We start from the raw sequence: 14,946 nt of genomic DNA on the forward strand, positions 1-14,946 counted from the left end.
CGTCCTGTCTCCCTGTAGCGCTGTGTTAGGCATCTCACAGTACGGACATTGCAATGTATAAAGTCCAGGTTATTTCCTTGAGACATTTCGGCTCGGGGGAGAATATACACGGCCGTAACAGTTACTTAAGAAAATGATCTCTGAAGGTAATGTAATCGGCATTAGATGGTGAGGTATTCCAGATCGCGAGACCAAAAGTTCCTGTACGTTACCATAATCACACCACAAGAAGTCAATCATGAAACGTACACCTCCAGTTTTCTTTTCCAATGAGAGTTATCGGGGAACCCCACTGGCTGAATGGTCAGAGACTGTAGTTCCTGAGAGCCATGATTCTATAAAACAGAATGTTAGTCTGGAAGGAAATATTAGCGAGCAATATACTCGGAAGCGGTGGAGGATATGCATACCTCCTGAGTCTGACTAGAAACCCACTCTTTATTCCTATTCTCCTGCGGCAGTGTTTTGGAGCAGCCCCCGGGATGAATGGAACTGCCTCGGGGTGTTCAAACAAAGGATCCAATTTAGGAAAATCACATTTCTGGTTGAAATGCTGTAGAGTGATTGCTGATCTTATAGCCACCAATTAATTTTGGCTGTTAATAATGCAAGAAACATTCTGAGCAAGTAATGTATGAAATAACACGTACACAAAACATACTGCAAAGTTGACTCTGAGCTAGAAACAGAGTGACCATGTCTGTCGATGCCATCAGTAGAGACACCGTAATGTGTCGGTACTGGTATTTCCTCCTAGATCTGTACTATCAATGGGCTGTTTTCTGTTAAATCTATTTGAATAGAGAACCATGGCTTGCCAAGAAAACTATCAGAAAACCCTCTCAATGGACTATTGAATCCTCCCTCATTGTACTGTAGTCCTCTGCTGCTGCTTTCAGCTACTTTAAACAGCAAATCTGACATGATTGTCACTGGAATTGCCACCTAGGGAGTTTTCTATTTGGAAGTTGGAAAACTTTGTGTGTGTCATCCTCTCTTGTACTGCTCAGGGTTAGTGTGAGTTTGTCTGTGACGTGTATTATGCTGTCTGTGTTTTCACTTGGGTGTGTGTGCAGGTACGAATTTGAATTTGCGATTCACCAGTTCAATTCTCTGTTTTCTCTTTCACAGCCCGGATGACATCGGAAGCTGCTGGTATATCCTACTGTCCGGCTCTGTCTTCATCAAGGAGTCCATGTTCCTGCCAAGAAGCAGGTACGAACAACAGCAAGTTGGGACTGGATTTGATCAAATTGTCGACCATTTTGTAATCACGTATTTGACCCAAGGGTGTCTTATATCAGAGTAGGACTATATGTGCATTGGACTACAGACACTACAGTTGCAGACAAGTGAATAAAACTGATTAATGTCACCGACTGAAATGTTAGGCTCACTGACTGACTGAATTATTCGCCCCCCCCCGACTGAATTATTTGTCTCCCTGTCTAAAATGTTAGTCTCAATAAACGCAGTGATGAAAACCAGTCTTGCATACGGGATTCGCTTTCCCGACTGTGGGTGTCTTGAAACAATGCTCCTTTATGTAAAAAATGTCAATACGAAGCACTGTGACTTAAGAAGCTTAGCTCTAATTATTCTGTCATATCTCAGGGTCAGTAACACTCATAGCATTTCTGGAACATCGTTGCCACAGGCCCGCGTTCCACTCCACCTGAAAAATGCCAATAATCGGACAGCCTCTACCCACGCTCAAATTGTACCTTTCCCCTTTCCAAGGTGAAAGTGTGTCTTGCCTCGGCTCGCATTGATTTGCCATCCTGGATGAGCTGCACTACCTGAGCCACTTGTGTGGGTTGTAGACTCCGTCTCATGCTACCACTGGAGTGAAAGCACCACCAGCATTCAAAAGTGACCAAAACATCAGCCAGGAATCATAGGAACTGAGAAGTGGTCTGTGGTTATCACCTGCAGAACCACACCTTTATTTGGGGTGTCTTGCTAATTGCCTATAATTTCCACCTATTGTCTATTCCATTTGCACAACAGCATGTGAAATTTATTGTCAATCAGTGTTGCTTCCTAAGTGGACAGTTTGATTTCACAAAAGTGTGATTGACTTGGAGTTACATTGTGTTGTTTAACCTCTAGCGACGAGCAATCCCGTATCCGGGAGCGTAATCATAGCCTCAAGTGCATTACCATAACGCAATGTTTCCTATTCATGAAAATCGCAAATGAAATTAAATAAATATATTCAAACACAAGCTTAGCCTTTTGTTAACCTTGTCATCTCAGATTTTCAAAATATGCGTTACAGCCAACGCTAGACAAGCATTTGTGTAAGTTTAGCATGGCATAATGCTATGCTAGGCTGTGCTGGCAGCAGGCAACATTTTCACAAAAATAAGAAAAGCAACCAAATTAAATCATTTACCTTTTGAAGAACTTCAGATGCTTTCATTCAGGAGACTCCCAGTTAGATAGCAAATGTTCCTTTTTTCCAAAAATAATATTTTTGTAGGCGAAAAACGTCACGTTTGTTCATCCTGCTTGGCTGAGAAATCGACCGAAAATACTTAAACTATAACGCCAAACCTTTTTCAAAATTTGCTCCATAATATCGACAGAAACACGGCAATCGTTGTTTAGGATCCATCCTCAAGGTGTTTTTAACATATGTATTCGATAATATATCCGTGGAGGCAGTTGGTTTCTCATAAGAAACGATTGGAAAAATGGCTACCTCAGTATTTTACGCAAGGATTTCTCCGGGAGACACCATGCGTCCACTCGCCCTATATGGTCTCTTACAGCCATTCTCCAATGGAAATGCCTAAAAAGTTGTCACAATGCTGCAGACACCTTGGGGAAAACGTGGAAAACGTAAGCTGACTCCTAGCTCCTTCACAGCCATATAAGGAGTCATTGGCATGAGGCGGTTTCAAAAAATGCAGCACTTCCTGATTGGATTTTTATCTGGGTTTCGCCTGTAACATCAGTTCTGTAGCACTCCCAGACAATATCTTTGCAGTTTTGGAAACGTCAGTGTTTTCTTTCCAAAGCTATCAGTTATATGCATAGTCAAGCATCTTTTCGTGACAAAATATCTTGTTTAAAACAGGACCGTTTTTCATCCAAAAATTAAAATAGCGCCCCCTATATCCAAGAAGTTAAGTGTTCCCTTTATTTTTTTGAGCTGTGTATATATATATATATATGTATATATATATATATATATATATATATATATATATATATATATATGTATATATGTATATATGTATATATGTATATATTATATGTATATATTATATTATATATTATATTATGTATTAAGTATATATATATATATATAGTATGTATATATATATATATATATATATATATATATATATATATATATATATGTATATGTATATATGTATGTATATGTATATATGTATGTATATGTATATATGTATGTATATATATATATATATATATGTATTATATATATATATATATATGTATATATGTATATATATATATATATGTATATATATATGTATATATATATGTATATATATATGTATATATATATGTATATATATATGTATATATATATGTATATATATATATATATATATATATATATATGTATTATGTATTAAGCCTTACAGCAGACTAAAAACAGTTGCATTCATTTATGAATTGCGGTTTATTTATTGTTTAGGCTAATTATTCAAAGCTCACTTTGTTATTGAATTTTAAAACTAAAATGCTTGATTGCATTTCAACGCATGAATGTCTCATGTGCTGTGTGGTGGCGTGAACGAATTAATGGTTAATTGATTGATACAGTAGCCTATATATTGAAATATAGGCCTAAGTACGTTACAGTATTAAAACTAAACAGGATGCGCTCTTAGGCCTACAGCTCGATGGTGGTTATACAAGGATACTATACAAAGCCTACTAATGATAACTACATTACTTATTATTATAATCATAATTGTAGTAACAATAAGGAGATCAAAAAAAGGGAGGGTATAGGAGTGAGAGCTGTGTGCATATTACTCCCCACTAGTCAAAATTGTAGCCTGTTGCATCAGAGTTCATGTATATGGTCTGCAGAGAAGGACTGGTGGAAGAAAGGGTCACCCACTCACTCACACCACCCCACCCCTGGCCTGTATGCTCCCAGGCCTGCAGGAAGTGAGCTGTGCACTGGAATGTTGGCCAGAGTACGCACAGCGTAGCTAGAGACAGGCACACACACACACACCCTCTCACACACTCACTCACTCAAACACCAGCAGGAGGGTGCAACTATGAGCGGAGTGAAATGCTGCGATTGATCAGAACTTTTCCGAACTGGATGTACTCGTCTAGGTGGTTGTAGACTGAGGAAGGACTTTGAGAGAGAGGATATACATACCAGATGACAGACTTCTGGCAGGTATGAGTTCATTGAGATTTTCTTAACTTCCAGGCACTAGGCATGAGTCTGTGAGACATCTTTTCCCTAGGAGGACCAGCACACAGTAGCACAATGCTAGGTTGTAGCTGAAATTATGACTTTTCTCCAGCAAGGGAGCTGGTGGGTTCAATGATTAGAGCATATGAAAGATGTCAGGGATGCAAGGCATTTTTTAAAAATTATTATTTTGGTATTGTTAGCGAGCACACTGTGCCTCCAGATCAGCTCAGCAGAGATTTGTTGGGTTGAGGTTATACATCCGTTTGGCAACTGAACTAACACTACATTTAACTTTTTTGTGCTTTTGAATTTGTGGGGAAAGTTATGAAAGGAGTAGACACTACGCATGATTTGATATTTTGAGATGCACTCCACTCGATGTGTACCCAAAATGGATGCACTCCACCCTATTTCAGCGTCATTGAAGCATCAAGTTATATTTCGGGAAGTAAAATGTATGAGTCATTAGTCACAAGTCACTTGTGAATTCTTTGCCTGGATGTCGGCTTCTATTTACAGTTCAGGAAAGCTACCATGTGCCCGAACGGCATGGTTTGTGTTGGATGGGCGAGAAGGCATCAGAAGCTCTGCACTCTTTCGATGCCCTCTAACCATCTTGACTGTCTGTTTAGCCTTTGGTCAGTTGGAGTTGGTTGGAGACCTTAACCTATTCGTTTCCCGGTCATGTTTTCATTGACTTTGATTATAGTGGTCGACAGACTAAGATTTTTCAAAGCCGATACCGATTTAATCGGCCGATATTTTTATTTGTAATAATGACAATTACAACAATACTGAATGAACACTTATTTTAACTTAATATAATACATCAAAATCAATTTAGCCTCAAGGGTATCCTAGTGGTTAGTGTTGGACTAGTAACCGAAACGTTGCAAGTTCAAATCCCTGAGCTGACAAGGTACAAATCTGTCGTTCTGCCCCTGATATTGCCTGCTAACCTAGATTTCTTTTAGCTAAATATGCAGGTCTAAAAATATCTACTTCTGTGTATTGATTTTAAGAAAGGCATCTATGTTTATGTTTAGGTGCACATTGGAGCAACGATGCAGGACAAGATAAATAGATAAAATAGATAAACTAGTAATATCATCAACCATGTGTTGTTAACTCATGATTATGATTGATTGATTGTTTTTTATAAGTTTAATGCTAGCTAGAAACTTACCTTGGCTTACTGCATTCGCATAACAGGCAGTCTCCTCGGAGTGCAATGTAATCAGGTGGTTAGACCGTTGGACTAGTTAACTGTAAGGTTGCAAGATGGAATCCCCCAAGCTGACAAGGTAAAAATCTGTTCTGCCCCTGAGCGAGGCAGTTAACCCACCGTTCCTAGGCCGTCATTGAAAATAAGAATGTGTTCTTAACTTGGTGACGGGGCAGTGTTTTCATGTCCGGATGAAATGCATGCCCAAATTCATCTGCCTGCTACTCATCCCCAGAAGATAAGATATGCATATTATTAGTAGATTTGGATAGAGAACACTGACGTTTCTAAAACTGTTTGAATCATGTCTGTGAGTATAACAGAAGTTATTTAGCAGGCGAAACCCCGAGGACAAAGCATTAAGATTTGTTTTTGAGGCCACTCTCTTTTCAATGGGTTTTCATTGGGAATCCAGATATCTAAGGGACCTTCTTGCAGTTCCTATCGCTTCCACTGGATGTCAACAGTCTTTAGAAATTGGTTGAGGTTTTTCCTTTGTATAATGAAGAAGTATGGCCATCTTGAACGAGGGTCACTTGAAGTGTACTGTTAAAAAAATACCTAAAGTAGTTTGAAATGTTTTGGCAAAGTTTACAGGTAACTTTTGAGATATTTTGTAGTCACGTTGCGCAAGTTGGAACCGGTGTTTTTCTGGATCAAACGCGCCGAATCAATGCACATTTTGGATATATATCGACGGAATTAATCGAACAAAAGGACATATTGGAGTGCCAACAAAAGAAGCTCGTCAAAGGTAAGGCATGAATTATATTTTTATTTCTGCGTTTTGTGTCGTGCCTGCAGGGTTGAAATATGCTTTCTCTCTTTGTTTACGGAGGTGCTATCCTCCGATAATAGCATCGTTTGCTTTCGCCAAAAATCCTTTTTGAAGTCTGACTGGATTCACAACAAGTGTAGCTTTAATTTGCTATCTTGCATGTGTGTTTTAAGGAAAGTTAGATTTTTATAGTAATTTATTTGAATTTAGCGCTCTGCATTGTCCCTGGCTTTTGGCCAGGTGGGACGCTAGCATCCCACATATATCCCAGTGAGGTTAACTGACTTGCCTAGTTAAATTTAGCTTAAATATATGTTTAAAAAAAAAACGCCGCCCAAAAATACAAATTTCCGATTGTTATGAAAACTTGAAATCGGCCCTAATTAATCGGCCATTCCGATTAATCGGTCGACCTCTATTTGATTACCCCTGAGGCACTCTGTCCGCCCACCTTCTTGCGGCTTCAACCACCACCAAGCAGCAAAAATCTTGCATAACCAGGGGATTAATCTTTGTCTGTTAAAAATGCAAGTCGAACTTGTAACCTTTTACTGTTTCCATCTTCTGATTTACATTCCCAAACCCTAAACATATAGCATTGTTATGACTCGTCTGGACAGGTGGGGGGAAGTTGTAGTGGGATTGACGCCTAAAAAAGTCCCACATGTGGAAGTCAACCCCCCTTCCCCCTACACACTCTCTACGTACATAACCTTATTAGCTCATATACTGTGGCATTTGCAGAAAGGACACTATGAAATGGCGTGTTGGAGTACTTATGGAAAGGAATGTAAATGGAAGGGCATGGTTGAGCACGCTATTTGGTGGTCGCACAGCTAAGAGTGCATAAGCCGCAGCTGAGGCAGTCTTATCACCAGTCAAGTCAAACAGTCATGATTGGCATTAACCCCACACAGCTTAACACACTCAACATATTGTAGTAGCCCTGCACATCAATCCTTCTTGAAGAACACGCTTAGATTAAATGTTTTTAAAACCATTCACGTCAGTCACCAAATGTAACCTTGAAATGCTATAATTTAGGACTAATGGGAACAAACAGGAGTGTGAAAAAACATTGATACACATCAACTGCCGCCTCCCATGAAGCATCATTACCTATTGCTTCACAAAAGCCACAGGGGTAACAACAACTTAAAGGTCTCAGACCGATTGACATCATAGAGTTGAAACTCTACAAGCTTGCACCACTAACTAGCTAGCCATTTTACACTGGTTACACTCACCCCTTTTGCATTTTCTGCAGCAACCACAATACAGAGCCCAACCGAGTGATTCGGGTCCACAGCATCAATGTAACACTGTTGCTTCCATCCCTCTCCTCGCCCCAACTTGGGCTTGAATCAGGGACCCTCTGAACACATCAACAACAGTCACCCTTGAAGCATTGTTACCTATCGCTCCACAAAAGCCATGGCCGTACATAGCAAAGAACACAACTACTTTGAGGTCTCAGACAGATTTTGAAACACTTTTAGCACACACCGCTAACTAGCTAGTTATTTCATAGGGTTCACAATTGGAAGAAAAAACTTGAGTGGCAACTGCAGCATTTATGTAAACAAAAACGACATGACATTATAAAATCCATGTACACGGTGTGTGGTTAAAATTGGCAAAAACACATTTCTTTCCACAGGCTTGTGGGGTGAGACAGGGATGCAGCTTGAGCCCCACCCTCTTCAACATGTATATCATCGAATTGGCACTACAACAGTCTGCAGCACCTGGCTTCACCCTACGGGAATCTGAAGTCAAATGTCTACTGTTTGCTGATGATCTGGTGCTTCTGTCCCCAACTGAGGGCAGCCTACAGCAGCACCTAGATCTTCTGCACAGATTCTGTCAGACCTGGGCCCTAATTGTAAATCTCAGTAAGACAAAAATGATGGTGTTCAAAAAAAGGTCCAGTTGCTAGGACCACAAATACAAATTCTACCTAGACACAGTTGCCCTAGAGCACACAACTATACCTACCTTGGCCTAAACATCAGCGCCACAGGTAACGTCTACAAAGCTGTGAATGATCTGAGAGACACCTTCTACGCCATCAAAAGGAACATGAAATTCGACATACCAATTAGTATCTGGTGAAAAATACTTAAATCGGTTATCGAACCCATTGCCCTTTATGGTTATGAGGTCTGGGGGCCGCTCACCAACCAAGAATTCACTAAATGGGACAAACACCAAATTGAGACTCTGCAAAGATATCCTCAGTGTCCCTAGTAAAACACCAAATAATTATTGTTGAAAAGAGCCGTTAAATTCTACAACCACCTAAAAGGAAGCGATTCCCAAACCTTCCATAACAAAGCCATCACCTACAGAGAGATGAACCTGGAGAAGAGTCCCCTAAGCAAGCTGGTCCTGGGGCTCTGTTCACAAACAGAGCCCCAGGACAGCAACACAATTAGACCCAACCAAATAACAAGAAAATAAAAAGATAATTACTTGACACATTGGAAAAAATTAACAAAAAAAACTGAGCAAACTAGAAAGCTATTTGGCCTTAAACAGAGTACACAGAATGCCTGCCACTGTCTGACCCAAAATGAAAGAAAACAGAGAGTATAGCCTTGTCATTGAGAGTCCGACATAGGTAGACCTGACTCTCAAGAGAAGATAATGTGTACAATGCCCACAATGAGGTGTAAAGTGAGCTGCACTTCCTAACCCCCTGCCAAATGTATGACCATATTAGAGACGCATATTACTTGGCATATTTCCCTCAGATTACGCAGGCACATTAACTCCCATATCTACTGGGTGAAATACCACAGTGTGCCATCACAGCAGCAAAAATTGTGACCACAAGAAAAGGGCAACCAGTTAAGAACAACACCATTGTAAATACAACCCATATTTGTTTATTTTTCCCTTTTGTTCTTTAACTATTTGCACATTGCTACAACACTATATATACACTGCTCAAAAAAATAAAGGGAACACTTAAACAACACAAAGTAACTCCAAGTCAATCACACTTCTGTGAAATCAAACGGTCCATTCAGGAAGCAACACTGATTGACAATAAGTTTCACATGCTGTTGTGCAAATGGAATAGACAACATGTGGAAATTATAGGCAATTAGCAAGACACCCCCAATAAAGGAGTGGTTCTGCAGGTGGGGACCACAGACCACTTCTCAGTTCCTATGCTTCCTGGCTGATGTTTTGGACATTTGAATGCTGGCCGTGCTTTCACTCTAGTGTTAGCATGAGACTGAGTCTACAACCCACACAAGTGGCTCAGGTAGTGCAGCTCATCCAGGATGGCACATCAATGCGAGCTGTGACAAGAAGTTTGCTGTGTCTGTCAGCGTAGTGCCCAGAGCATGGAGGCGCTACCAGGAGACAGGCCAGTACATCAGGAGATGTGGAGGAGGCCGTAGGAGGGCAACAACCCAGCAGCAGGACCGCTACCTCCGCCTTTGTGCAAGGAGGAGCACTGCCAGAGCCCTGAAAAATGACCTCCAGCAGGCCACAAATGTGCATGTGTCTGCTCAAACGGTCAGAGACAGACTCCATGAGGGTGGTATGAGGGCCCTATGTCCACAGGTGGGGGTTGTGCTTACAGCCCAACACCGTGCAGGACGTTTGGCATTTGCCAGAGAACACCAAGATTGGCAAATTCGCCACTGGCGCCCTGTGCTCTTCACAGATGAAAGCAGGTTCACACTGAGCACATGTGAAAGACGTGACAGAGCCTGGAGACGCCGTGGAGAACGTTCTGCTGCCTGCAACATCCTCCAGCATGACCGGTTTGACCGTTGTGGGGTGGCATTTCTTTGGGGGGCCGCACAGCCCTCCATGTGCTCGCCAGAGGTAGCCTGACTGCCATTAGGTACCGAGATGAGATCCTCACACCCCTTGTGAGACCATATGCTGGTGCTGTTGGCCCTGGGTTCCTCCTAATGCAAGACATTGCTAGACCTCATGTGGCTGGAGTGTGTCAGCAGTTCCTGCAAGAGGAAGGCATTGATGCTATGGACTGGCCCGCCCGTTCCCCAGACCTGAATCCAATTGAGCACATCTGGGATATCATGTCTCGCTCCATCCACCAACGCCACGTTGCACCACAGACTGTCCAGGAGTTGGCGGATGCTTTAGTCCAGGTCTGGGAGGAGATCCCTCAGGAGACCATCCGCCACCTCATCAGGAGCATGCCCAGGCGTTGTAGGGAGGTCATACAGGCACGTGGAGGCCATACACACTACTGAGCCTCATTTTGACGTGTTTTAAGGAAATTACATCAAAGTTGGATCAGCCTGTAGTGTGGTTTTCCACTTTAATTTTGAGTGTGACTCCAAATCCAGACCTCCATGGGTTAATAAATTTGATTTCCATTGATAATTTTTGTGTGATTTTGTTGTCAGCACATTCAACTAAGTAAAGAGAAAAGTATTTAATAAGAATATTTCATTCATTCAGATCTAGGATGTGTTATTTTAGTGTTTCCTTTATTTTTTTGAGCAGTGTATGTGTGTGTGTGTATGTGTATGTATATGTGTGTGTGTGTATATGTGTATATATATATATGACATTTGAAATGACTTTATTCGTTTTGAACTTTTGAGTAATGTTTACTGTTAATTTTGTCCTTTTACACTTTTGTTTATCTATTTCACTTGCTTTGGCAATGGAAACATGTTTCCCTGGGATAGCAGTTTAAGGCCTTCCCCAAACTGTTGCCTCAAAGTTGGATGCACAGAATCATCTAGAATGTCTTTGTATGTTGTAGAGTTAAGATGTCCCTTCACTGGAACTAAGGGACTTAGCCCAATCCATGAATAACAGCTCCAGATCATTATTCCTCCTCCACCAAACTTTACAGTTGGTTCTATGCATTAGGGCAGGTTGTGTTCTCCTGGCATCTGCCAAACCCACATTTTTTTCGTTCGGACTGCCAGATGGTGAAGCGTGATTCAACATTCCAGAGAACGCATTTATGTTGCTCCAGAGTTAAATGGTGGAACGCTTTACACCACTCCAGCCGATGCTTGGCATTGCGCATGGTGATCTTAGGCTTGTGTGCGGCTGCTCGGCCATTGAAACCCTTTTTTTGAAGCTCCCGAATAACAGTTCTTGTGCTGACGTTGCTTCCAGAGGCCATTTTGATCTTGGTCGTGAGTGTTGCAACCAAGGACAGACGATTGGGGTCCCATTCTGTGAGCTTGTGTGGCCTACCACTTCACAGCTGTTCAGTTGTTGCTCCTAGATGTTTCTTTTTCACAATAACAGGACTTACAGTTGACCGCTGCAGCTCTAGCTTGGCAGATATTTGACAAACTTGTTGGAAAGGTGATGGGGCCACGTTGAAAGTCACTGTGCTCTTCAGTACGGGCTATTCTACTGCCAATGTTTGTCTATAGAGATTGCATGGCTGTGTGCTCAATTGTATACACCTGTCAGCAACAGGTGTGGCTGAAATGGACGAATCCATTAATTTGATGGATGTTCACATACTTTTGTATATGTATGTTCACTGGGGGAATTTACACAACATAAACAAAAAATGATATGTACTGATATGTGACTCCGGGAGTCACATCAACACACATTTTGGTGTTGATTTCGTAAATACGGTACAAGGGAACCCTTGTCTCAGTTTGGGGACTGAATGCATCATACAACTCTTGCAGTCTTCATTCTTCATCCAGGAATTTTCCACTTGAAGTGTATTTTTATTTATCCAACTTCAAATCGAATTGTATTTGTCACATGTACCGAAAACAACAGGTGTAGACCTTACTGTGAAATACTTACTTATAAGCTGTTCAAGGAGGAATGTTTGCCTATCGTTTGAACAGGAATAACAGAAATTCCAGATTGAATCCCACCGATGCCAAGCAAAATGTATTAAAAGTAGTTTTCCCTAAAATCTCTTTTTTTTTTTCTTTGTCATTTGTTCTCTCACCAGTTTTGGGAAGCGTTCTGCAGGGAGCCTGAGACGTGGATGTGAGTGCATCGTTCTGGAACCTTCGGAGATGATTGTGGTGAGTTCCGCCAGCGTTGCCAACTTCACCACAGTGACGTCACATCAGGCAACACAGCACACCGCTTCATACACTAATGTACTGGGACGACGGGCGTCTCTAAAGGCGACGTAGGGCTTATGGGGACGTGACTTAGCAACGACCTAACATGTTTTTATGTGGACTTTTACACCCCTACAAGTAATGCTAGTGCTTCTGTTGACATGGCTTCAGCTATAGTACGTGCAGCAGTTTTCTTGTTCACTGCTCACTCACATACTTATATGTGATGAATATATATATGTGTCGCAGTTATTTTTCACTCTCCAGTCGAAGGCTACAGTCTGTGATGTAACGTTTGACCCACTTGACACAGGCCTTTTTATAAAAAGTGACGTTGAAAACCAATCAATCCAGCTTTACCAGGACATAAAAGTAGAGGCACAATGCAATCTGCGGTCGAACAGTAGGCCTTGGAAGTGTGCTAGATCTTTAAAGATATGAAAGCCCACTGTTATTTTCTCTCTGACGTGTGCAGGCGCACACCACACATAATCATGCGCACACACATAATCGAGCACACACACACAGACTACAATTTGACACCAATTTAATCACACACACATCTCCTATTGCTCCGTTTGAATGGAGCAGTCATACTTAACCTATGTGTTAACCACCATCTCCCATACAGCATGGTTGCAACTAAGATATCTTCTTAGTAATCTGTGTCCTATGGATTTCTATAATAATATTCATATAGGTGGTGCCTTTTTGTTAAATGTGTCTCCAACAGCTAAGCTCCAGCTCTTCTAATAGCCTTCTCTCTGTCCTGCTGTTGATCATTACCCCTTCCTGCCATGGTCCTCGGCTATTATGGGCGCAACAAGCTCCCTAGAATTACTGGGAGAATGGCTTTGGAGTGCTATGATACCGAGGCACCAGCGGCTCTCGCACGCAAACCGAACCGATACTTGTACACACGCACACACTCAAACCAAATCAATACACACATACACAAACTGATACACATCACATGCACTCTTGTTATTTCTCCTCTCTCATACACAACTGTCATCCACCACAGCTCCCCTGCCGTTGCCATAGCAGCAGTTGGTATGGCAGAGGGAGGCAGAGAGATTTGATGTGTAATCCCAAAGGCTAAGTGCTATGAAATGTGAAACCGCAGTAAAGAAGCTGGCAATGGAGGACAGTGTGCCAACTGTAAAGGCCTTAAATGTGTTATTCTAACACCAGGCATATGTCACCAGGCTACTGCACACGACTGTTAAGTATCAAGTTGTAAAATGCTTTTCGTGATCAGAGAAAATATGTTTTTCTGCAGTATTTTGTACATGTCTTTCTGTCTTCCAATAGCCCATGCCTCATGAAAGTAGCTTTCTTTCTCCTCAAGCACAAGTGGTATTCATCATTTACCAGGCCAGTTTTGCCATTATCCCTTATGTGCCATTTCACGGGGCTGTGACTCTGGAAGGTGCTAGACAGCCAGAGCAGAGACAGTGTGATCGGGAGGGAGGGAGGGCAGCAGCTGACGGACGCCGAGTGGGGGGGGTGGTCCGGCTGACCCTGACTGACTGGCTGACACTGACTGACTGGTTGACGCTGACTGACTGGCGCTGGCTGGTTGCCACTGACACGCTGGCTGATGCTGGCTGACTGACGGTGGCTGACACGGACTGGCTGGCTGACGATGGCTGATATGGACTGGCTGGCTGACTGGCTGGCTGATATGGACTGGCTGGCTGATACGGGCTGACTGGCTGGCTGATACGGGCTGACTGGCTGGCTGATACGGGCTGACTGGCTGGCTGATACGGGCTGACTGGCTGGCTGATACGGGCGGACTGGCTGGCTGGCTGGCTGATACGGACTGACTGGCTGGCTGGCTGGCTGATACGGACTGGCTGGCTGGCTGGCTGATACGGACTGACTGGCTGGCTGGCTGGCTGATACGGACTGGCTGGCTGGCTGATACGGACTGGCTGGCTGGCTGATACGGACGGGCTGACTGGACTGGTTGGCTGGCTGGCTGATACGGACTGGTTGGCTGGCTGGCTGATACGGACTGGCTGGCTGGCTGATACGGACTGGTTGGCTGGCTGGCTGATACGGACTGGTTGGCTGGCTGGCTGATACGGACTGGTTGGCTGGCTGGCTGATACGGACTGGCTGGCTGGCTGGCTGATACGGACTGGCTGGCTGATACGGACTGACGGACTGGCTGGCTGACTACGGACTGGCTGGCTGATACGGACTGGCTGGCTGGCTGGCTGATACGGACTGGCTGGCTGGCTGATACGGACTGGCTGGCTGGCTGGCTGATACGGACTGGCTGGCTGGCTGGCTGGACTGGCTGGCTGGCTGATACGGACTGGCTGGCTGGCTGATACGGACTGGCTGGCTGGCTGGCTGATACGGACTGGCTGGCTGGCTACGGGCTGGCTGGCTGATACGGACTGGCTGGCTGACTGGCTGATACGGACTGGCTGGCTGGCTGGAC

The 14,946-nt window shown here is 43.0% G+C and overlaps 1 protein-coding gene across 12 annotated transcripts in view; it reads left to right on the forward strand.

Annotated features, from left to right (window-relative positions):
* The window catches only part of LOC112247599 (rap guanine nucleotide exchange factor 2), a 163,861-nt gene that overhangs the window by 58,591 nt on the left and 90,324 nt on the right, over nucleotides 1-14,946 (forward strand). For 11 of the 12 annotated variants that reach the window (XM_042303165.1, XM_042303152.1, XM_042303160.1 and 8 more), the window contains exons 4-5: nucleotides 1,132-1,215; nucleotides 12,371-12,446. In XM_042303165.1, the coding sequence (XP_042159099.1) occupies nucleotides 1,132-1,215; nucleotides 12,371-12,446 (160 nt within the window). Of the gene's footprint in view, nucleotides 1-1,131; nucleotides 1,216-4,251; nucleotides 4,403-12,370; nucleotides 12,447-14,946 lie in introns of those variants that run through there. The other variant, XM_042303162.1, reaches the window with a different exon arrangement.

The sequence above is a fragment of the Oncorhynchus tshawytscha genome, linkage group LG21, assembly GCF_018296145.1.
Source record: "Oncorhynchus tshawytscha isolate Ot180627B linkage group LG21, Otsh_v2.0, whole genome shotgun sequence".
Classification (NCBI taxonomy): Eukaryota; Metazoa; Chordata; class Actinopteri; order Salmoniformes; family Salmonidae; genus Oncorhynchus; species Oncorhynchus tshawytscha.